The 26,529-nt window shown below is 31.6% G+C and overlaps 1 protein-coding gene across 1 annotated transcript in view; it reads left to right on the plus strand.

Annotated features, from left to right (window-relative positions):
• Positions 1-26,529, plus strand: part of LOC129984797 (synaptogenesis protein syg-2-like) — a 147,669-nt gene that overhangs the window by 87,762 nt on the left and 33,378 nt on the right. The window contains exons 2-3 of the mRNA XM_056094753.1: positions 15,573-15,725; positions 19,594-19,808. Coding sequence (XP_055950728.1) covers positions 15,647-15,725; positions 19,594-19,808 — 294 coding nt within the window. The 5' untranslated portion in view covers positions 15,573-15,646. The remainder of the gene's footprint in view (positions 1-15,572; positions 15,726-19,593; positions 19,809-26,529) is intronic.

The following is a 26,529-nucleotide window of genomic DNA, read 5'->3' on the forward strand; positions in this document are numbered from 1 at the left end:
CTCAAAGGTACAGTATGTTTGAAAAGAATGCATACGCATGTCTAGAAATAATTAAATTCAATTACATAGTTCAATTACAATGTTTTCCTTATCATCTTTTTTTACATTCGTTTTATGCAAAGTATATGAATTTAATTAATTGACGCGAACAGTAATATTACTTAGATATTCAAGATTTTCAGAAGTTATTTTCAAATTCATTTTAGATTAAAATCAGAGAGCTTGAAAAAACGACTGAGTAAATTTTTTCCACCTACATAAAGTAATAAATTAATAATTAGTAACTGCATTTTCATAATAAAAAATGTTATACAGAATTAATTTTATTATTTATTATTTTTTTTATATTATAAACGTGCAAGATAGATAAAAAAAAAAAAACTATTGAACATGAGTGAAATTAAAGAAAACAACTTTTATTCACTTAGTACGTAATTGGGTTCGAGACAACATGTTGCTGAGATGTATTTTCAAATAAGATCATTTAAATTAAATCATTCATATACGAAATATTGCCTGTAGTTATCATGAGTGTAACAATTGACCTATTTTTGTGGCGATTGCATTGCTTCGGATCGAACCCTCGACGCTAGGCTGCGTAGCCGCGTAACATAACCACTAAATAAAAGTAATCGCCTCTACACAGAGCCTGTTAACTGGCTTATGAAGCGAGCGCCACAATACTCCCCCACCAGTGAGTCGGAGGAGTCGAATGGTTTTATCGCGTCAAGTGTTATGGGGAGCGATGAACGTATTTATCGTGCCAAGCGTTATAGCGAGCGACGGCAAGTTGTTGCAGTTGCGTCAAATAAGTCTGACGACTTTGGTTGCTGCGTCAAGTCTGTCTGGTCTGTCACCGGTTTTGGTTGCTGCGGGCAGATGGCGCCACGACAGCTGTACAAAGATTGCGTTTGTCAGTTCAGAGGAGCCAGGTCACCAATGTGGCAGATTGTTGATAACTCTACTGACACAAACAGATTTCATGTACCACTCCAATTAAGACATAAAGTATTTAACGAATTACACAGGTTGTTACATCCGGGGATACGCGGCAGTAGACACCTTGTTGCTTCAAAATACACTTGGAGCGAAAAAATCGTTCGTCTCCACCGACTCACTGGTGGGAGAGTATTGTGGCGCTAGCTTCATAAGCCAGTTAACAGCCTCCGGACAGGGGCGATCACTTTTGTCTAGTGGTTATGTTACGCGACTGCAAACTCTACATCTTCGATCCTGACACAATCCAATTGCCACATTTTTACTGGCCAAAATAGCTAGAATCAGTATTTAAATACATCTATCCTTTTCAGTATCTAAATACATTGAAAATAATCCGGTTCTAGTGATCATTAATTTGCTTGTAGAGACCCATTTCGATACCCAGGCGGTTTGCATGAAAATTTTTTTAGGACCGATCAAGGAAATGAGCATGATTCATTGAAAAATCAGCAGAATTTATGGGACCTGATGAAATGCTGAGGAAATTAAGATATAATTAAAAAAAAAACTACAGATGGAACATGGATAGATAAGCTGAACAGCTGACGGGCGCAAAGTATGAAGACAATGACGATGAAGAGAAGCTAACAGAGAAGCCACGTCAATTCACGAAACTCTATAAGCCCTTGAACCGTTAAGGTCAGCCCAATACCTTACGGAATCATTTATTGAACATTATTCATATTGTAAAGTCTCGATCCAATAACAGGTAGCGTTATGATCAAATTCTTTATTTACAGCTTTATAACATAAAAACTCTTTCTCATCTAGGTTAAATGAATGATGCTAGTTATAGCACGGAATTTAAACAAGAATAGTTCCTCGAACAAATTTGGAGAAACGCCTTCACAAGAACAACTAACAGGCGGTTGGCGTCTCAGGCTACTGCAGGGTTAGCTCTAGGAATCCACCGAATTTCCTTCGGTTTGAATTTTTCTCGGAAGTCCACTTCATACCAAGCTCCTCTCTCCTTCTTCTTCCGAACAATCTCACCTTTTATCTTTCTCTCAGACTCCACCTTTCCTGTCCACTCCCTGTTACCCAATCACCGTTCAGAACAACCTGAATCGTCTCTGGTCGCCCGTGGGAAATGTCCATTGATGATCCACCCTCCACAATGGGAAAAATGAAGGACATCTGGAGTGTTTGACACTCTCGCCTTTCGAAGACACGATTTATTTCCCTGGGAAACGCACGTGTGGTTCCTTATCCGGATTAGCACTAATTGGCCAGACGACCGTACTTAAAAGGAGGGTCTTCCATTTGGCAATCTGGAGGCACTTAACACTGTGGGAGTTTCGTTGATGAAGAATGGCCCGGAATGTAAATTATCGAGTGTGGGAAAAAGGAATGTCACAGTGGTCACCCAGGAAGAAGCTGAATCATTACAATATGAAAGGTTTATCCAAGGGACATGTCGGTAGGGGTCAGCCACTCCACACCATTTTTGTAAGACACAGGCCGTGAGAACAAACCATTGTTCCAGAAGCTTCACATTCCCATATATCAGGTACCCCATAAGGGGATTCAAGGATTGTAAAATGAACTTTGATGGGTTGAAGGCGAATTTGCATATTTGATAATACACTAATCTATACATAAGGCATTAAAATATAAAATGGAATACATTCACTTTTAGTATTTGTTTATTAAAATGATGACTACACTTTTAGATTTAAGAAAACGCCCCCATTCTGAAGCATTCAAGTTAATTATATTTTTTAAACTAAAGAATAAATATAAATTCTTTAACTAAAGAATTTTTCACCTAAAACAAATAATTTCAAATAGTTTTATTCTTTGTAATTTTTTTTTTTTTTTTTTTTTGAAACTAATAGAAAATCAAAAGTCTAGTTCAAAATGTTTTCCAGTTATGGAATTCACAGATAGACATGCATAATTTCAAAAAAGCATGTTTTCGGGAAATGAAGAAATTTTTTGAAGCTTTGAGTTCGAATATACTGACGATTATTATGCTTTCACTTTCCATGCTTCGTACATCAGAAAGTAAAAACCAAAGAGTTCCAACATTCTATGAAATCTTCTTAAACTAACACAATATGGCCCATTTTATGTTTCCTTATAAAGTAAAAAAAACTGGGTATGCATTTTGGAATTATCTTCTTTTAATAATTCCAATTAAAAAATTGAGGAAGATCTACAATTTAAATATTGTGTAGTGACTTATGACATTTTACAAGCCCGCTGACAGTGTCTGTCAGAGATTTAAGCCGAGTGAGCGTCTCTTGTTTTTTCAGTAACGCCAACTAGTGCCAAGAGTACTAATAAGCTACTTCATACGTCACATTCGCTTGCACAACCTCTATTTACATGGGGGGGGGGTGGCACATTCACACACCTCACAGATAGAACACAGAAGAAGAACAACCAATCCGGGACTCGAACCCTGGAAGCCCAGATCACGGGAAGAAGTGCCCCCCCTATGCAAGGTTGGCGGCTAGAATTTGAGTGTCAAGACCAAATACAGAATTTCATTTAATTAAGTAAATTCTTGTTTTTTTCTAATTATTGCATTTGAGTAACCACGATATACGGTCAACCCTATATGACTGAGTATGGTAAATCCGTCGGCGCATTTGATTCAAAAATGGATGCAGATCTAAAAGGCTGGTAATAAAATCATATGCTATATTTAATTTTTCAAGCTCTTTGAGTTTTTTGAGAATTTTTGCGTTATTCGAAACAAATAAATAGACTTCTTGTAGGCATTTTTCTTGACTTCTTTCTTCTAGACTTCTTGTCGGTAGGTTGAAAACTGCAATGTATGAATATTATGACTACTTGTCAAATTTCTTCCATTTCTTTTTTCGAGCCATGGAATTTGCAGACAGTTAAACAGCCAAAATTCTAACAATGGTTTTTTTCACAAATCAGAATGATCTAAAAAGTTTAAATTAATCTAAACTGGTCGGACTTTTTTGACCGTTACAATATTTTGTATTGCTTATAATATGACGTTAATCTGCCATAAATATTTTTCTTATCTCTAAGATTCAATAATCGTTTCAGTTGTTCATTTACTTACTGAAATAGCATAATAAAAAGTGTTTTTCATCATTTAAGATAGGTGACTACGTTGAAAAGTGAATTATGATATTTTTTATTTAATACTGGTACCCAGCACGTTGCTGCACAGAAGAAATAATTTTGGAAATATCGTTTGAAATTTGAAATAGCTATGTTATTTAAATAGGAATGAATATTTATTTTCTTGTCGACAATGAATACATTCAATGAAATGGAGTGATATATAAAGGAAAAGCATGAATAATATGTTATTTTTTGACTTTATAATTCAAGTATAATTTAGAGTAAACAATATTTTTTTGTTTTTCCGTCTGCAGCAAAAGCAAATAAATTTTTTTGCTGTTCGACTCGTGAGTATCCAACGTACAACTGACCATTTGAAAAACAGGGATTTTCTAGACTAAAAGCAATAAGGTGGTGAAGTTTTATAGTCATCGGATGAATAGTATGGCAGCGTATAAAATATGAACAAAAAAAATTCATTTTTATGTATTAGATTGTTAACATTTTAACTTTATAAAACTTGTTTCTAGGTCTGTTTTTTGGGAAGTTGCATTGATTCTTACAACTGCACTTCCATACGTTTTAGTGCTTTTCTACATCTTTGGTTGCTATATTATCAAATTCTAATCTTTGATTGAATTTTCTTATTAGAAACCACATAAATTAAAATCTAATGCATATCTTATGCTCACATTTGGTAAAATAATTTTTCAACATGTTTTGCAGTTCCTCGAGTAAAGAATAAATAATCTATTAATTACATATATTTTATAGATATTTTAGTGCGTCACAATGCGAAAACGAATTGAAAATTTCATGATATTTATCAGTTTAATAGCACTATTTTAAAAATAAAATAGAAATACAGCTTATTTTTTAGTTCCTAAACTAGGTAATATGTTTTTAAAGTTATCTAAAAAATATTTTAAGCAAATCATTTGATAACTAAACTAGTGCTTTGTACCCATTTTTAATAAAAAAAAAGTCTTTTGTTCCAGTTTTTAAAATCTTTTTGCTATTTAGCTAGCATTTTTTGGTTTTATAGATACTTTTTAAATCTTTTTTATGCAAATATTCTAAAATATAACCATTTTCGAATGTTTTTCAAAACATTAATCCCAAACATGGTCACAAAGCCTTTTTCCACTTATAACTACATGACTATCTTTTATTATATCTGAATGACTAATTAGCTATTGAGTTAGGATGAAGATGGACAACTGTTTAATTAATCCAAATGATTCAGCATCATATTTGGTATTATGGTAAAACGTCTGGTTTATCAAAATTATTTAGTATTACCTAGAAATTTATCAAAATATTTATTCAAATTTAGCAGAGGGCTGAAGAAATATTTTACGTAGTTTTTGAACTAAAAAAAAAGAAATATTTCTTTCCAATCTTTAAATGCTGGAGTTCCACTGAATTATAATATGAAATTTCCGATTACTTTTTCTTATTATGAAGAATTTAAAATAACTGATTACTTATTATGAAGATCATAAATTATAAAAAAAAAGTTGAGAAATTATTATTCCAAATTTGAACAAAAAATATGCATTAGATTTTAATTTATGAAGTTTATTGCTAGAAAATTTTACCAAAATTTAGAATCCGAGAAAATAACATTTGAAGATGCTGAATGTAAAATAGAATTTAAACATTAGTTATGCAAATATAAAAATGAATGGAGCTTCTTAAAGAACGTAGAAACAAAATTCAAACAGTTTTATAACGATAATTGTTCAGGAACTGAGAATAGTGAATAGCACGCGCTCTGCAAAACTGATGAATTCAGCATGTTCTCACGTTCTGAGTGAAGGGATGAAAATCCCTAATGTTTACCACATTCTTTTGAAGTTACTTAAATTTCGCTGTTCTTAATCTGCAAGTGTCAAAGAAATCCCTATCAAAACCACCGAAGGGAAAATTTTCAGTCTCTTTTGCTTTTCTGCTCTTGTATCGCGATGTAGACTGACGTATCCCATCGCTTCTTCCTTTTCTTCCTTGTACAAAATTTGCATCCTGTGATGAAACAAACCGAAGTTAAAATTCAAAAGTTTCTTCTCTTTGACCACGTAACTGTTAAAATATGTTCACACACACAAACGCGGACTTTTGAAGGGTGGTTTTGGTTTCTAGGGACCCTAATCGGTAAAGTTCTGCAGAAATTTTCTTAAAGGCGTCTCACGAGAACCATTGCAATAGGTAGTCTTCATATAGAAATCTACCTAATACACTTTTATAGGTACGGAATGTAAGGTTCTAGAAGAGAAAAAATCCAGCAGAATTTTTAGAAGGACATAAAAAAAAATTATTGAACGAAGCATCTCTTTGACACACAAAATAGTTCTAATATATGACATAAGTAACCAAGCATAACTGTTCACACCCCCACCCTCTATATAAATTATCAAATTATTCTCTGTCTGTCTCTCTCTCTCTATTATATTTAGTTGATTATGCTTCCGTTTGCATTTCATTTCACTTCTAACAACATTTTTTAATTATGGTTTTTATGTTTGTTTATCTGTAAATTCGATATTCGATTCGTTCATTTCGAAATGTCCTATAGAATGGAGTCATTCCCAAGCCAATACAGTAGATATTAATTAATTAATGTCATTCTAACTTAATTCTTAAATTTATTGATCTTCTTTCAGGAGAAAGCAGCTCATGTTTTCAGTAGGGAGTGTGCAGCTAAATGCCACATGATATTCGCAGTTGCTTTTATCATGTGAATGTGATGCCACGTGATTTGACTAAATATTCACTTTTATAAGACAAATGAAAAATTCAGATGAAACCAGATGGGATGATGACAAATGAAACCATAAAGAAACAATTTTCTTTATCACACACACACACACACACACACACACACACACACACACACACACACACACACACACACACACACACACACACATGCATTCATCTTTATTATTAGTAAAGATGAAACAAATAATTATATTGATTAAAAGTCTGCACGATGAAATTCTAAAGCATAATGCCTGGCATTTCAATATTTTTATTCCTTATAAGAAATTCTTTTAAAACCCCGCCGTCACCCCCCCCCCCAAAAAAAATTAAGCGAAGTTTGCCTTAGTTTCACTATTCATGATTTCTTATCATTAATGATAATTTATTATAAAATATATCCCTGGATCCTATCCTATCAGGATATGTACTCGTATAAACATGTCCTGATGTACTATAAAAAATATCCCATGTTGCAAAAAATAGCAAAAATATTTCATTACTATTGCGTCTATACTCCTTTAAAAAGAAAACAATATTTTTATGTTTCGAAAAAAAGTTTTTTTCCCCATACAAAGGCTTAAAAACATCAAAACAAGTTGTCCAAACAAAGGAAAGAAATGAATTTCCTGAAAGGGTAAGAATCAAGGTATCCGAGATTTTCTACTAAAAAAAGAAAAATTGTGTTGACTTCCTTTTTTTTTCTGTAATTCTTTGTTTTATTTTTTCTATCAATGAAATAGTTATAGCAAGCCACACGATTGCTTTTTACATTGATTTTTCTAAATTGCAGATATCATATACGCCTGAGAACTGAAAATGCCCAATAAATCGATAAAGACAGTGACAAACAAAGGTTAGTCTATCTGAACGATCAACTCAAGACTAAGTTTTCTTCTACGTATTGACACTTTTTAGACTTAATATTATAAATTGGCAATCATATATTTATGTTAAAATAAAACAATTTTTGTTAAAAAAAATTTTGTGTAAAAGATAGTTAAAAATTTCAATAGATATTAAAAATATTTCTTATTATTTTGATATTATGTTTTAATTAGAGTTAAAATAAAATCGCAAGTAATGGTACATAACGTCGCATTTACAGTAATAAAGAAGAAGCGGCAGTGATTTGAATAAAATGGAAATGAACCATTCATTGAAAATATATAATAGCAAAGTAATACAGTCAAGACAGGTGGCTACATTGAAAAATTGATTTATGGCAAAAATATCGAATGCTTTTTTCACACATTCTTTATTTCTGAAGAGTTTCTTTATAAAACTGTTTGAATTTTGTTGCAACATTCATTCTATAAGAAGCTACATTCAATTTTAACTGTTCATTCTCGTATTCAAAAATCTACCTCTTTTTGACGCATGCGTCAGAAGGGGGGCTGCGAACTGCAAGGTCCCAGGTTCTATCCTCGCTCCATTCAAACCGCCACAGGGGTGCAATGGCTTCTGAGGGTAAAGGCGCCTGTGTATCCAAGGGCAGAAACCTGACTTCAAGCTCGAATGAAGATGACACTTACACATTCACTTGCTTGCATAACTCATTTTTACGGAGGGAGGGGGGGGGCGAGGCTCTATCATACACCTCACAGATAGAACACAGAGTAAAGAGCAACCATTACCGAACCAGGACTCGCCCAGATCACGGGGAAGACGCGCTACCCCTACCTAGGCACCCGGGTTATTTGTGGAATTAGTATAAATATTATCCACGCATCTTTCTGTGCATTATTCTTCAGCGACGTACAGTCGTTGAAAAGTGCAGGGCTCGGGATCCTGAAACAACAGTATTTGCGCAGTTTATGCTTTAGTGGTATTTACATCTTTAAATAGGACGTTCTCAAATTCAAAATTAAAGTTTTCGAAAAATCTCATAAATTAACATCTAACGCATATTTTTGATTCAAATTTGGTATAATAATTTCGCAACATGTTTTGAAGCTTCTAAAGTGCTGACAAACAAGCGGTTAGTTTAAAAACTTTTAAAGCTGTGTAATGTTTTTTAGTGTGGGAAAAACTGAAAATTCATGGGTGTTTTTTTTTTAAATAATGAGTTCATGTTACTTATTCGATAATATTTGTATACAACTTGTTTCTTAGTTAGGAACTCTTTTTTTTAAAATCATCTTTAATGTAGTCAAATACTTTAAAAGTAGTTTAATAATTAAATTAAAAAGTTTATTTGTACAATTGTTTTTTTAATTTTTACATATATAGCGTTCTTTCAAATATGATTCATATTTTTGCACTATAAGCTTCGTTGCAAATCATTTCAACAGAAAGGCCTTGTATTTTCGTACAAATAAATTAAAATATATCCCCCAATTCAGTGGCGTAACAACTGAGATGTGGCATTTTTTTGAACAAAACGTTTTGGAACCAAATGTGGATCATTTGGTTCTAAAATACATTATAAATGCATGATAGTATAAATGCATTATCTATATTGTCACGTAGAAGATATAGTATAGAACTCAGTGACACACACAAGAGGTAGAGCTGAACCAATTTATTAACTGAACTCAGAACACAGTAACTGACAAGTCTTCTGCTTTTATACAAGCAGAGAAAGTTCCAGAATACTCTTCTGGAGACAGTAAGAAAAGTCCAGAACACTTATCTGGTAAACTAAAGAAATGCCCAGAATCTTGTGGGACATGAAATAAAGGAAAACAGAAAATCGAGGAATTAAGTATTTACATATATCATTAATCGCATTGTCTCTAGCGGGATTCGAACCCAGGTCTCTTGATCATGAGACCAATGCCATGACCATTCAGCCATGGAGATTCGACTGTCTTTTTTCAATGTGGCAATATTACTAATAAAAATGTGTGCATGTGTGTGTGCGAGCGCATGTGTTAATGAACTCTATAGGTCAGACCATTTGACCCACAGCTACGAAATGTGGCAGATGTAACCTTAAAGGCTGGGAATGTGCTCCTCGAAGCGATGTTTTAAAAATTTTAATTAATTAAAACTTAAGATGAATTTTACCCTGATTACTAATTATTAACATTATATTATTGCACAAAAATAAACGGGTGAACCATCTGGTATTTGAATACTGTATTATTTCATTTGATTTGTTTTATGCTTGTTGATTTGTTTTATGTTGATTATGTTGATTTGTTTTATGAAATATTGTAATCGATATCCGGTCTCTTCCTAATGCGTCTGAAATAAGAAATTTTGTATTCTAATTATTCTCTACAAAAATACAATTATTGCATATTTTTATAATTGAATAACTTAGTAATTATTTAATGCATTCATGTAATTAAATTTTGATTCCATGCATGTGATGCTAGTAGGAATGAGAGAAAAAAATTGATTACATGATTTCATTATATTAATAAGAAAAAAAATGGGAAGTAGTCTCTCGAAACTTTCTTGCGCACTTTTCAATAAAGGTCTCTCCCCACATAAAATTGTGCACATTGTTTAAGATCGCGAATGCCATTGGCGAACAATAGTTACGAAATATTGATCTTTCGAGTGAACCTAACAGTTTTACTGAATCTATGATGAGAATATGCATTTTGCAAGCCTTAATGCAAACCGAATGAAATAAAAAATGTGTCTGCTGTTTCAATCAGAAGATCTCATACCGAATTTCATTGATTTAATTGATTTCATCGTGTTTATGTGTTATTGCGTTTACATGAATACGAAACATCAAAACGACAAACGGCCAACCATTTCATAGGTTCGGTTCAAAGTTTGAGAAGAAGCATTAGTTTTTAAACATGTATGCCAAATTTTATCTTCCTAGCTAGCGTCTTGTGTTTTGCAGCTATCGAATTCGAAGCATAAGGAGCATAAGTTGTAATCGAACAATCATGAAGACAGATTTCCTCTAACTGGATTTTGTTCAAAATTGACAGAAATTTGAAAAATTTGTATAAATTTATTACTGAACTTCATCCGTGTGTTTGTCTCAAAGTTTTTTTTCCATTATGTGTTCATATATATATAGATAAACAAATAAACAGATAGATATAATATCAAAAATATTATAGCTTTTGGAATTTTGGATATTAAATTCTACAACATAAATTTGTTTATGATTATAAGATTTTTCTCTGTAATTCTTATGCGAGAAAATAAAAATTATAAATTAAAAAACAGAAAATAATTAAAGAATTTTTTTTGTTTTTTTTAGTATATTAATCAAAATTTGTTTTTTAAAACCACTTATATTAATTAAATGTTGCGATTGAATAATAAATATTACAGTGCCTCAAATCCCATTTACTGTATGTGGTTAACTGAGTTCTGCTGAGATGCTGCTTCAATCCCCCCCCTCCCCCAATCTCAAATAGTTTTAAGGATACTCTTCGAGCAAAAGAGAAGTAGTTGATTTAAAAAACTGTTTAATTTAAGCGATCTGCTGTACACAGTGACAAAATAAATACTCGTCGTTAGTAAACATATTTAAATAAACTTCGTTTATTTATTTATCGGAAACAGAAAATTACCTCTAAATTGTGTTTAGTTCTTTCCTGTTGAAATAGTTGCTAAATTTCTTTTTAAATGTTTGCAAGCCCGCTAGTTAAAAGCCGCTCAGTCTTTTGTTGCCTCAGAAAAGCTTATTTTAAGCAGGTATACGTCTCTTCAAAAATAAGTAAATAATTAATTTTAAAAAAGCATCTAGGAATAAAGTATTATTATCTAAAAGAATCAGCTTATTCATGTTTTAAAGTAGATAATACGTCATAAAAATGTAAAATTCAATACAATTGCTTCTTTTGTTGCTTCATATTTAGCATATAATGCAAAATAAATAGATATTTATGACAACAATTCGTTTTTACTTTCTCGTATGCGTAATATAGATAAAGTATAGTAATTGTCAAAAATCGAACTCGAGATTTTGACAGTCCTCCCCGTTTCAGATACCCAAAGTTCGAAAAACACATTTTTGGACAATGCCCGTCTGTCTGTCTATGGCAAAGATTACCAAAATCTAGATGGTTGAAATTTGTAGACAGTCTTTACACCAAATTTACAGATTTCTATTAAATTTTGAGCAAAATCCGTTGAAAGGAAGTCCGTCTAATAGAATATAAGTTAACACGATCATTTCAAAACGAAGAGAGAGAGATAAAATTTGGTACACAGATTTAACATCTATACTGCAGACAACTGCTAAATTTTGAGCGGAGTCCAATTATGGATTTATTGTCTGTCCGTCTGTACTTTCAGAAACATGCAAACGCGATAATTCAAAACCTCAATGACTTAAATATATCAAATTTGGTACGGGATTTTGTGACTATAAGAGCAGTTTTGTGTCAAAAATTAATGCCAGGGATAAATCGCCAAATAACTCGCCAAGGCTGACACGATAGATTCAGTAAAAATATGTAATTCACGCTAAAAGTTAATATTTCTTAACTATTGTATGCCAATGCCATGTAAGACATTCTCTGGCATGTCAAGTTTAGTGGAGAGTATGCGAGAAAGTTTTGTGGGGACCGCTCCAAGCAGTTTATAAGGTGACAAATAATGAATGTTTAATTCATCTATACTTATAATAAAGCTCAATGTGTGTGTGTGTGTGTGTGTGTGTGTGTGTGTGTGTTTGTGTGTGTTGGCGCTCTACAGGCCAGACCGTTTGACATACAGCTACCAAATTTGGTACATGTATACCTTGGAGGTTGGGAATGTGCACCTGGGGTTTCTTTTTTCGAATTTTTAATTAGAATTTTAATTATTAATTAAAAACTAACTTTCCCGCCAAAAAAATCTTCCATTATCCCCAGCGCCAAACGAGAAAGGCTTCAGTTTTTTTTCTCCCAACAGTAATGAGGCTAGGGTTAAAAATTTTCGGCGGATTATTTCAATCGGTTCTGTTTATTTTCTTAATGTTTGATGCATTTAAAATTAAACATTGTTAATGAATCAATCTTTCAGATTCATTCTGAAGTACTTTTGAATTAAAATAAAACAGAATAAAGGAAATTAAAAATTTCTAATCCGCATAGCGTTACCCCAACTGGCGTAGAAAAAATCACGTATTTGCGTTACGTAAGAAGAAAATTCACGCATGCGCATTCTGTTCTGATTGTTGCCATGACAACGTTATCAATGGATGATTTAAATTATTTTTGGGTTAGTTGCATGCTTTTGTAAGTAAATTGTATTTATGTTAGTTATATATTTTTTGTATATGCTTAATAGTTTTAAGTACATCGTTTTTTAAGTAGTTTTTTTAAAACCTGTTTTCAACCGTTTATTTTAAACGATTCGTTTTATTTTCTTAGTGTTTGATGCATTTAAATTTAAACATTGTTAATGAATCGATCTGCTCATAATGAATCTAAGAAAATTTTGTTGACCAACTCTTGAGATATTACATAAATTTAAAAAGATATTCTTTAGTGCCCATAAAGTTTAAACGCTGAGTGACTCTATTTTCAGTAATCAGATTATAAAAAAATGCTTTGTTTCAGTAAAAAATATTATTATATTAATTGCACATAAATTCTTTCCACTTAAATTTATAGTATAAATTCTACGGGTGCTAACAGAAAATGAGAGAGATACATATCACGTTATGACTGAAGGCCTTTATAATATTATGAATGAATTATATGATAACCAAAATTTGAAGTTTTAAAATATTTTGATGAAGAAGGTATTAAAGTAGAAATTGCATAAAATATTTAATTATTAAAATTTTAACGAACATTAAGATTGGCGAACCGGCTGGTCGCCAAAGGCGGCTAGTATGCAATAAATCACTGCTTTGGCATCTTTCAAGCATCAATAGAGGAAAATGCAGATTTCATTGAATTGGGAATTAAGAATGTCGTATTTATCAAACATATCAGTCAACAAAACTGACTCTTCCATTGTCCATTCCACAGTCTCCGTCAATGATTTGTTTACAGATGTTCTACTTTCTATGAGGGCTTTATTTAAAAATGGTAGAATGGGAAATGTTAAGATGCATTCCATTTGCATTTCAAGGAAATATTTGGTTCTCAGTAAAAACGAAAAAATAATCTATGAAATTGAAAATATGGCTGAGATGAATTTATAAAAGCGGAAAAACTATATAAAAGTTGCTTTACTGTACTTAATATGTTGAAAAACAATGTAGAAATGTAAAGAATCTACGTCCTAAATTTTAAGTAGACAGACAAGCAGTAGTTAGAATGTTGATTTAATCTTTAAGCTGACTTTATTATAGCTTTGTATACAAAGTATTAAAGAGAAAGTGTTGCCAAAATAACTCGAAATTTTGGCCTATGTCCAAGTTTCAAACATCTCCGAGTCCAGAAGACACACTTTGAGAATTATGTCTGTCTGTCGATCTATCTGCCTGTTTGTGAATTTGATAACTGAAAAATGCTTTGAACTAGATGGATGAGATTTAATATATTGTCTTTAGACCAAATGAAATGAGAACGATAAATACAGCACGCAACGAGTTTAGGTAACTAAAATTTGGTACACAAATTTAACAACGAATGAGTAGATACTTATCAAATTTCGAAACAGTTAACCATTTCTTCGCTTTTATTTTCGCATTCATATTAACGCAATAACTCAAAAACGAAACCATTTGAATAGATGAAATTTGGTGCATAGTTTTAGTAGCTAAAGTACGGATGACACTTGTCAAATTTTGAACTAAATATATGTATATATCAAAGGCTGAATGTAATGCAGATACGTCAAAAGGATGTATATATTTCCCATCCATGTAAACGCGATAGCTCAGAAATGTGCGATGAATGCCAATCATAAATCATATATGTATCTATCATAAATCACAAAAATCATATCAAATGTCTGTAAACTGCAGGCTCCGTCGAGGCTGTGCATGACATAATTGCCGTGTCGCTCATCATCCGGGTATGCTTCTAAAAAAGCTGTTCTCTCTCCTTCTCTTCGGAACGCTCTCTCGCGCAGTGCCTCGGTGATGCTCGTAGTAAAAGTCAGCCATCCGACTCTCCGACCCGCCACGAAGGCACACGGATTTAAACCATAAAACTAAATGACCGCCGTATCAGCAACACTGGCGGGAACTGTGATTGAGTCTCAAGTGCCATCACCGGCACGGTACAACCCTCCCCGAAGGAAGTACGTCCCGTCATCGATGCTAGGAGTCAGATCCCCCACCTATTAGTGTACCCTCCAGGGTGGTGAGATCCAACCACCATGCCGGAAGTATCTCATCCTCATTTCGAGGTGCGCCCCCGGGGGTAAAACTCGTAGTAAAAATCAAATGTTTCCTTTCTTTAGTTAAAATGTAAATAAAATTCTTTTTCTGAAACGTTGCAATCATTGGAATTACAACAGTTACACGCAACCCTAAGTACGACAAATGCAAAAATATGAAGGAATGAAAGTTGTTGGTATATGACCTTGTAATTAAAAAATTGTAGTTTTGTGTCACATTTTTGTTTTTCTCTGTCGCAAAAAAAAAGTAACCAAAACGCATATTCGATTTTTTTATTATATTATAAAGCACAAATCTCTCATTAAATTACACTAAAAATAAGCCGAGTTATCGAGGCGTTCACCCTCTTGCCTAGGGTCTCCAATTCAACGAGGGGAAAGGGAGAATGACCCTTTTATTAAATGGTATGCTAAAAAAGTATGTGGACAAATAACCCCAGTGGTGTATCTAGAATATGTAATAACATTTCAGCTCACAGGGAAAAAAACATGCACCTCTGTATTAGCACTATTTAAAAGGTGTATTTTATGACTGTCGCTTCTTTTTGCAGGTGTTTATAAAATTTCCGGCCCAAATTTTGGCAGATTTGAAATCTCTTCGATGGATGAATTTCCCGGATGAGCAATGTTCAGAGGTCATCGCTGTATGGAACACATCTTAGAGAACTTCATTTTGTTTCTGTCGTGCTTGACCGTCTTGATCAGTAAGTAGAAAAGAAATAAAGTCATCTATATTAAAAGATTAAATATCAATATAGAATGAAAGGCCATTGCTGTCATAGAATATATATTTAATCCTGTACAGTTCTTTAGCCATTCTATGAATAAATTATCAGTAGACTATGGAGTTTTTGGATTTTTTTTATGTAAATTATCTTACTCAAACTTAATAATTTACATAGTGTACTCTTTTTGCTCAGCATTTTTGATTTTGTATTTTAATCAGATATAAAATGAAAAGATACATACAATTTTCTCTGCTTGTATAGAAATTTGAACGCCAGATGATGTGATTATACAGGGTGTTCATCAATTATTGTCGGGGTTTCCGTACCTCATAAGTTTCGAATTAAAAATATTATGCAAAAACCGATTACGTATTCGTAAAGTACAACTCAAAGAATTTTATTAATGATATTAAAGTGTAAAGCTTGCACAATTTGCACTTTGTAAGTATTCAGCTGAAGGCGATTCTTTGAGTTGTACTTTACGAATACGTAATCGCTTTTTGCATAATATTTTTAATTCGAAACTTATGAGGTACGGAAACCCCGACAATAATTAATGAAATTACAACTCAAAGAATTTTATTAATGATATTAAAGTGTAAAGCTTGCACAATTTGCACTTTGTAAGTATTCAGCTGAAGGCGATTCTTTGAGTTGTACTTTACGAATACATAATTCTTTGAGTTGTACTTTAAGAATATATAATTCTTTGAGTTGTAATTTACGAATATATAATTATTTGAGTTGTACTTTGCGAATATATAATTCTTTGAGTTGTACTTTAGGAATATATAATTCTTTGAGTTGTAATTTACGTATTCATAATTCTTTGAGTTGTAATTTACGGATATATAATTCATTGAGTTGTACTTTACGAATACATAATCGCCTTCAATGGAATGCCTACAATCTGCAAATTGTGCAAACTTTACACTTTAATATCATTAATAAAATTCTTTGAGTTGTAATTTAAGAATACGTAATCGGTTTTTGCGTAATATTTTTAATTCGAAAGTTATGAGGTATGGAAACCCCGACAATAATTAATGAACACCCTGTATTATGCGAAAAGGGATGTATGGATTTAAGAATTGTAATTCATAAGACACACACAAAAAAAGCAAAAATTAATTTGTGTTCCTAAAATAAAAATAATTCAGAAAGTTTATCGGTTCACAAAAATCAAACTGACGAAATAATACTCTCCTTTATCTGAGAGAGGGTACAGAGCTGATTATCTTTAAGAAAAATTAGTTTTATGGCAAAAGGACTTTCTCTGATTTATTAGCTCTGCTTAAATCAGCATATAATTTCATTTTAGAATGACATTTTTATGAGAATTTTTTTATTTTATTTTGATTCATCAAAATAATTTATGAGTGTTGCACCAAAAATCTAAGTGAAAGTGGGGCAACTTTGCTAATCTAGAATTTCAACTTTTTCTCAAATTCTTGCAAACTTTTTCTATGTTTGCTTATACACATTAGAACCAAACTGGGTAGCCACAGGTATCAAAAGTGTGATATAACTACGTTGCAACTTGTTGTTTAGAATATGATTAATAATGGTGTGCGCAGTGGAAAAACCATCCGTACCATAAACTTAGAAGAATTATTGTGATTTACTGATGAGGAAGATGAGATCTTTGAACAAGCTCTTGCTTGTGTAAACTGAAGAATTTCTCTTTATGCTTTTGATCTGTGCCTCATCTTAAAAAATCTCTAGGATTCTGTAGAGAAGAAAATTCAATAATTCTACAATTGGTGGGAAAAGACCAATGCATTCTAAATAATTCTACAATAAAATAAATCGGGGAAGGGGCTTGGTAAATAGAAGAATTACAAGAGAAATGACCATCTTAGCAGAAATGAATTCTGATTTTCATTTTTTTTACATGGCACATCTTAGGAATTTGATGAAATGTGGAAACCAAACGTGACCTAGAGGATTGAGGTTCTACAAAATTTATGCTTGGAAGGTTTTTATTGGAAAAGTTCTTCTGCGATGGAAGGAGAGAATCAAACATTTTGTTGGCAAACACATTCGATTATATGAAGAGAGACAGTTTGAGGCATATCTTCGCATTATTTTCCAAACATGCATGGCGAGGCTATTATGTATATAATTTACCTTCATTACAACAAAATCTGGATAATTTTTTTTTCTAACGGAATTACAAAAATAAAAAGAGCACTGAGGTTTTTGAAATTTAAACATTCCAATCTTCATGTTTCGACAATATTTATCTTAATGTACATTAACATTTGTTTCTTTTACAATAAGGAGTGCCGGCGTCCTGGCATAGGGGTAGCGCGTCTTCCCCGTGATCTGGGCGTCCCGGGTTCGAGTCCTGGTTTGGGCATGGTTGTTCTTCTGTTGTTCTATCTGTGAGATGTGTGAATATGCCCTCCTGTAAAAAGGGGTTGTGCAAGCGAATGAGTGATGCGTGAGTAGCAAAGTCGTACTCTTGGCCCGAGTTGGCGCTGCTATAAAAAAATAAGAGACGTCCCCCTCAGGCTTAAATCGCTGTCTTCGTAACAGCGGGCTTGTCAGTGGCAAGTGCCATAGGAAACAAACAATAAGGAGTTAATACTACTATATAAAGTTTTATTCTCTAAAAATAATCTTTATTTCTAAAGTTTTCTACTGAATTTCATCTGTTTTAAGATATTTTGCAACGTTTTTTCATCTTCATGGTAACTTTGCCAACGTTATTTTTGTTTTTTAATGTATAAATGCTTCTTAAATTGTGAAGTTTCCAAAGTATGTAGAGCTGGAAATCAAAATGAATGGTTTATGTTGGTTTTGAAGCATTATTATGTTAGTTTTTATATATTATTAGTTTATAAATTAGCTGAAAATAAAAATGGAGCAAAGACGCACCTATTTACAACAATTTTTGCATGAAAAAAAAATAACATACATTCAGATTTAAAAAATAAATAATATACATTCCTAAAAAGTTATGAAAATTTAAAAAAATGGCTAAAAATAAATCTTAAGGTAAATGACTATCTTGAAAAGTTGAATTTTTCTCGGAAATATGAAATATTTTTTAAATATTCTTAATGTTTTAACAATTTTCTTGATATGAAGCCATTTGAATTTTATTTCTTAATCTATTTTTGGAAAGTTACACTGATTTTTATATTTGCATTTTTATGCTTTTTAAAACTATTTTACATCTTTAAATGTTATCTTCTTGAATTTCAATCTTTGATAAAACTTAATAATTTCTCAATGTGTTCCGCAGTTTCTGAACAAGAGAGAACATATTCTGTAGTTGTTTAAGAGCTTTTCAGTTGCTCCAGAATGCAAAAAAAAAAAATGTTATTTATCACTTAAACCCCAAATTTAAAAAGTAGAAAAAATACAACTAATTTTTTTATTTTTTTATTCAGGAATTAGGCAATATGTTTTTTAAACTATGTCCAAAATTTTAAGCAAATCATTTCATATATCTTCAAACTAAAACATTTTTGCTGTATACTTCTTTTTAGCCAAAAAAAAAAAAAAGACTTTTTCTAATTTCTTTTACAACATTTCTGTCATTTAACTACTATATTTTGGTTTCATAAATTTTCTACCTTTTTTTATGCAAAAATTCAAGAATATAATCGCTTTAGACCGTTTTTAAAAAATTTCAACCCGAACGAATTCATTAATATAATGTTTAAATTAAAATGTGTTGAAAGGTAATTCAATCTTCAACAATTATTAAAAGGGAAATCATAATGTATATCAACTAGGACCAAAAAAATACCTAAACATTAGAGCCACTCTTACAAATGATTTTGGAATAATTTATCAAATGCTTGCCCTAATTCTCCTTCATTTTTTCCAGATTGCATGCTGCCTGTTCCTCTCCGTATCAATTCATTTCACGTCCCCACCCCTGCTGTGACGGGTGATAGCATCCTTCTCCGGTGCGCCTACGAGCTGGGGAATGAGACCCTGTACTCAGTGAAGTGGTACAAGAACGCGGGGGAGTTCTTCCGATATGTCCCTGCTTCCGAGCCGCCTTTGAAAATGTTTCCACAGAATGGCATCGATGTGGATGTAAGTATATTGTTGCATTCATCTTATGTATTGAATGGTTAGGAATGTGTACATTGTAATGTACAAAAAGTAATGTACCATTAAAAAAAGTGGGAAGCCGATTGAAACCAAAATTAGACACAGAACTGCAGTTATAGTCACAAAATCACGTACCATATTTAGTATATTTTTCATTGCATTTTTGAGTTATCGTGTTTACATTCTTCTGAAAGTACAGACCGACAGACAATCAACCCGTTGTTTTATTTGGCTCAAAATTTGATAGGCACCTGCAATACAATTAAATCTGAATTTTATTTATCCAGTTACCTTTGTTTTGTAATTATCGTGTTAACTTATATTCGAACAGCCTGACAGACAGACTTTCTCTAAATGGAATTTGCTCAATATTTGATAGAATTCCACAAATGTAGTGTAAAGACCTTATACCAGATTTCAATCATCTAGATCAGAGGGCTTTTGAATTGTCTCTGTCACAGACAGACAGATATAATGCCAAAAACGTGTTTTTTGAACTCGAGGTAGTCTGAAACGTGATTCGATGTCCCGAGTTCAAATTTTTCCACCATTATAACACTTTTTCTATACTTTGCATATGAGAAAATAACAAGTGTAAAAGGAATTTTCACACAGACTCTCTAATGAAAATTTTCTCGTATATATACACACACAAAAAATGTATTTAATATAGTTATAACGCATGTGAGTCTTCTTGTAGTAACTAATACAATGAAAAATGTTGCTGCATAATTTACTTGAATTATTTTTTAAATCTTTAAAATTCGAGAAACATTGAACAGAATTAAAATTGGTATCAATGCGAAGTTAATTTTTTGAAATTCAAAACAATGTAAAAATTATTTTTGTGCGATAAATTGCGGAAAATTTTAAATTCTCGATTGGTTTTGAATGAATTAAAAAATTCATTTAAAACTTTAATAGTTCCGTTCTTTATAAGCACCTGTTGCCCAAGAAGGTCCTAAATTTGGTATTTCTATAAAGTTCTTTCTGCCCTGTAAAGTGTTTTGAAAGATTTTTCATTTATTATTATTATTATTGATATTATTATCAATTATAAAAATATATCAGTATTCAAGTCCATTAATGTCCAGTCTATGAGTATTGTCATTTTAAAAGACCCGGGTAAGAATAAATTAAAAGATCAGTGACAAGACTTGGTTTAAAAGAAAAGAACACTAATTAACTATATGCCAAACTAGAATGCGAGAACTCCAACTGATTTCGCAAAGGAGAAACATTCCTACTTTTTCCTTTAAAATTCCTTTCCACGAAGTAAATGAATTTTGATGATCTCTTTATAATATTCTATGAGCAATCGCTACTTGCAGATTCAATTTTTGAATATCTCATCATTATTTTACTTCCCTTTCCATTTTCTCTCTAATAGCAGATAACTCACAAATGAAAAAAATATTAAAAGTATGAGATTTGTTGTGAAATGTGTGTTGGGTTGTGTACACAAATTATATATCTATAATCAATTTTGGGCAAAATTTCTTTAGGGGAAATCTATTACTCGATCTGTTCTTAAACATGATAAAACGATATTTCAAAATTCGAACAAGTTAAGAGGATGAAATTTGGCACTTTTCCTGTATTATATATTTATACTCAAATTTATTGTCATATTGAGAATCGATTAGTACATTTGTTCTTATTTCTGTGATAACTGAAGCTCGTAAACTAGATATCAATATATAATCTTCGAATCAATATTGTAAATTAGTTTCGAATTTTGAATTCAATCAGTCCAATTGAAAATGAATTCTAAATTATTTCCTGAATTATCTTCACTTATGCCGTTATTTAAATTAAGTTGTCATTATTAAATAACCATTTTTAAATTTTACGATGCCTTAAAAATGATATTTTTTCTGATAATACCTTCCAAAATATCAGAAAAACATTGCAACATTACAGAATCAGATATTAAAAATAGCAAACTGAATGGAAAATGTAAATTTGAATGTCTTCAGGAGATTTTTATTGATGCCAATCGAAAATATAATATCAAAAGAGAAAAAAAAATCATTTTTGTCAACAAGTTGTAACAGATTCCTTTTGTGGTACTATAGGAGAAATTTTAAGGACGAAATTCTTACTTTTTTTACGAATAAGAATATATAAAAGAATAGGAAAAGATAAAAGATGCTCATGAACTCAACCACAACACATGAAGATTGTTAACAAACATTTTCTCTTATAAATTGACCAAATGTGCTCAGTTTGGTAGAAATTTAGAAACTTAAACTTGATGGCAAAATCTTTTCTACAAAAATTTGATACATTAAAGCATATAAATAGGCAAAATTTTAAAAAATTATAGCAAAAGATTTTTTGAAACCGACTTTCATCTTTAATCGCTTAAAGCTTTAAAACTATTTAAATAAGCGAAATACTTAGATATTTATTTTGGAAATAATTGATATAAAAGTAGAAGAAAATTTACTTATTTTTGAGAAAACAACCTTTCTCAAGGCAGAAAAGAACCAAGAAATACTTACAGAAAAGTAGAATAATTTGCAAGTGGCAATACCTCCCATCGATATATCACTCAAAAATTCTTTACAAACTCGGGTAACTAGGCCGAAAAGAAAGTGCTGCAACTTTCCACAAAGTCAAGAGCACATTTCAAAAGTTCCGCGGTGCTTAATTGTTAACAGCAGCGGCAGAACTTTTTAAAAGTATGATAATTAAGCCCGGGCATTCTGTCCTGGGAAGAAAAATGGCAACTCTCAACTTGAAATTTAAGAACAATTTTCATTTGGCTCTCTCTCACCGTTGCCAAAGTATTCAACTAATGATATGTTTATTTATGGATCCAAGATGTTATTTTTCATCTTTATTTCTCGCTGCTCTGTATTTTGTTTAAGTCACGCAATGGGATGTTGCCATACATAAATTGCAATACTGAACTTCCGGTAATTAGGTCTAAACGAATTCTGGCACATAATATATCCGAGACAACTTTGAATTGATGTAATTTGAATCCTCATTTCATTTTGAGAAACAATATCTGATAAATTTAACAATATGAAATTTAATACCCTTTTGAGTTGAAATCTATCCCTTTGAAGGGCAGGAGTGTTCGAGAGAAGTGAGTTGATTTGAATCTAGAGGAATTTTCTCCTCTCAATTTCCTCGTATACCTAGAAGCTCCGACCCCCACTCATACAATTTCAGAGTGTAAGGTGTTTTACTTCCAGAGGTTTATATTTTTATTTCCTCAGATATGAAGTATAGGAAGAAAAAGCATTGTACTCGTCAAGAAATCTGAGCTCAAGGTTTTGTTGATTCTCCACGATCCAGATTTCTACGAGTCCCCCATTTTTGGAATCGTGTCTGTCTGTCTGTCTATTTGTGAACGCGATAACTCAAAAAACGCTTTTTTTCTTTCTTTATTCTATGTTCGCTTTCTTTTGGTAGAAAGAGCTATGAACTTGTGTGTAAAATATTTACATTAAATTCGTAAATTACAAAAAACTCGCAAATTTCTGTCAAATTTTAAGAAATTTCACTCAGAAAAAGTTTGTCTGTCGGCTATCTTAATAGAAATTTAGCTCAAAGCGTTTTTAAGTTATTGTGCTCACTTAGACGTAACTAATTTAAAAAATGTGTTTGTGGACTCAAGGAGACATGAAACATAAAGATTCGTCAAAATCACGAGTTCGAATTTTTTAACATTTACAATTTTTTTATCTTTGTATACTTATACGTATATAAACGTATACATATATAGATACATATATGTATGTGTATACATGCGCATACTTTGTATACGTATATATATATATATTGTTACGAAGTGATAAAAACGTATCCTTGAGATGCCGACCTTGGCGACAAAAGTTGGCGACTTGGCGGGAAATTTGGCGGTCTTGGCGACAAATGTTGGCGATCTTGGCGTCGAAAGGAATCTTCTAGAAGACTCTAGATGGTCCCAACATTATATCACCGAGACCAGTTTCTCCTTGAAACTTGGAGAAAGTTCTGGGACTTTCCCAAGATTACGTCACTTCCTGTAAATGACATCACTTCCTGTGGGAAGGCTATAAAAAAAAGCAAGCACTCGAGACGGAGAGATCTTGGAGGATTAGACAGCAAGAAAGCTGCTGAACTATAGCAATTAAATGCGCTGAGTAATTACGATTGATCGACGCTATTTTGCTGTATAGAAAAATTTTGTAACAATATATATATATAAGAGAGACATACAGAGTGGAAACGCATATAAGTTATGTAACCAATTTATTTATGAATAAATATGAATAAAGTTTCAACAGTGGTGTTTTCAAAACACGGGAATGAGTAAGAGTTACAAATTGAGACGTCGCAGCAACCCCAACAGCAGAATTCTGAATTTAAAATACATAACATAGCTTATTTAGTGCTAAATGTCAGCCATTATGCATAAATACTTAAGTCGAATGGGAAAAGAATATTTTCATCTCCGTCGAACAATATTGATTTCCCTAAAAGCATTAAACACATATAAATAAATTGACTTACAAAAAGAAACTTGTAAAAAAAAGATCTGGACCGAATATCAATGCAGATCGACCATCTTGATGATAATATTATAAACAAACAACATCCACCTACAACTTTCGTATTTCCGAATTCTCATATTTTTATGCACAAAAGTGTTCAGTTACTACAAACAGGAAGACTTCCTCTCTTTTAATTTGACGTTCGACAATAGATATCAATAATTTTCATGAAAAGATCATATACGGAATATCATACATTTCATTCCTTCTGATTCTGATTAACAGGGATGCACTTAAAAATATTTTTTCAAGCAGTTTCAATTCGGTTGCATTCAGTTCAATAATTTCTAGTCTAAAATTGTATAAGTTCATCTAGTTTAGATGGATGATTACTGCGTTTACTGTTCATGTGCAAAAATGTAATTAAATTCAACTCGGCAGTTATTTGAAGAGACAGAATTATTTATGAATTATCTGAAATAAGAAGCAATACCTCTTTGATTTAAAAAGAACAATCGGTTATCGATCTCAGTGTCTTCATTTTAATTTGATCTAAAAATGAAGAAAGTTTACAAGCACCAAACCCGAATGTATCAAAAAAAATCATTGCATTTGCCTTAAAAAATAATTGAATGTTATGTAACATGTGAATCAACATTTATAGACATTCATCATCTTTTAGATATCTGTTTGTATAAAATATTTCTAGGCTCTTTTTATCACTTTCATATGCGCAATTAATTAACATAGGCGGATTCTTGACTAGGCAACTATCTAGGGCACTGGGTTAAAGAGGGGGAGAGGATGCAACCAGGTCATTTAAAGAATAGTATTGTTGAAGTTGTCAAATACATAAATTTATAAGAGATGCAAATTCAGAGATTGCAAAATACTAGGGTTACAATGCGTGTTACCATCTAGTAACTGAATTATTTATTAAAAGAGGTATAATTACTTATATATAATATACAGGAATATTAATTATTTGTTATCCGATTGTTGTATTAAACTTAACAAGTCGCGCAGAATAATTTTCAATGTTGTATTCGCTTAAAGTTTTTAATTTCTTACAATCTATCACTGAGATTAAATGCTTTAATTAATTCGTAAGGAAATTATTTTAGCTAACACTGATGATTAATGTTTCAAGTAATTAAGTCATTTTATTCTTGACAAGCATTTTAAAAATAAACATTACCACAAACTTTCAAAAAACTAAACTAAACAAATCGATAATATTTTTATTAAGCTGAAAATTTGTTGAAATATGAAACTGAATTAAACAATTATTAAATATGGGACTTCAGAATCTGTACCGACTAGAATCGCAGAATTCCGAAATCTGTCACTAATGAATGTAAAATTTGACGTAGCTACAATCTGAAATTTTAAACTAGAATGAACGTGATTTAATTGGAAACAATTCCGATTGCTGTTCAATTTAATTTATTCACGCTGTGATAGTTATATTTGTTTGATTGAAAGAAATCAAAATTTATATAGTCTGTTAATAAAAGTTTATCACCTACTGTTTTAAAGGGTTAAATCGATGTCTTGAATATTGATTAGCATATTGAAAGGTAATGGGAGCATTTGTATCTTCAATATTTCCATCTTTCACTTTTAGTTTAATAAAATAGAGGGCCTTTCGCAAAATAAATGTATAAAAGAAAATTTGTATAGGTTTGCAAAAATGTTGCATTTGAAGAAGGAATCTGATAGGAGCTTCTATGATATAGTTATATGATAAAGACCATATCTTTTTACTCCTACGATATAGCTTTTTGCTTTTTTTTCCCGAAATACTATATTTTATTCAATTTTTGGTACATATAAAGCACATTTCAATTTTACATCCGTTATGAAACCTCATACAACAATATTTATAAACAATATGCATCTATTATACTTATTTTTTAAATTTTTCTGCGTAATGGTATTAATTTTTAGAGGATACAAAATTTCATATACCTTTTTTTAGATTACACGATAATATTCTTTTAAAAATGTTACTATTGGAGAATTTAAATTAAAATAATTTCACTGGAATTTTTAAACCTATGCCCATATATTATGTTAATCTTAAATGGATTTTATGCCGATTTTTTTTTATTTTCTCGTAGACGTAGTATATAGAAAGCATAGTGATCATCAAAAAACACGAGTTCTAGAGTGTGACGAATATACACATTTCAGACTCCCCCCTGAGT

Source organism: Argiope bruennichi, chromosome 9 (genome assembly GCF_947563725.1).
Source record: "Argiope bruennichi chromosome 9, qqArgBrue1.1, whole genome shotgun sequence".
NCBI classification, from domain to species: Eukaryota; Metazoa; Arthropoda; class Arachnida; order Araneae; family Araneidae; genus Argiope; species Argiope bruennichi.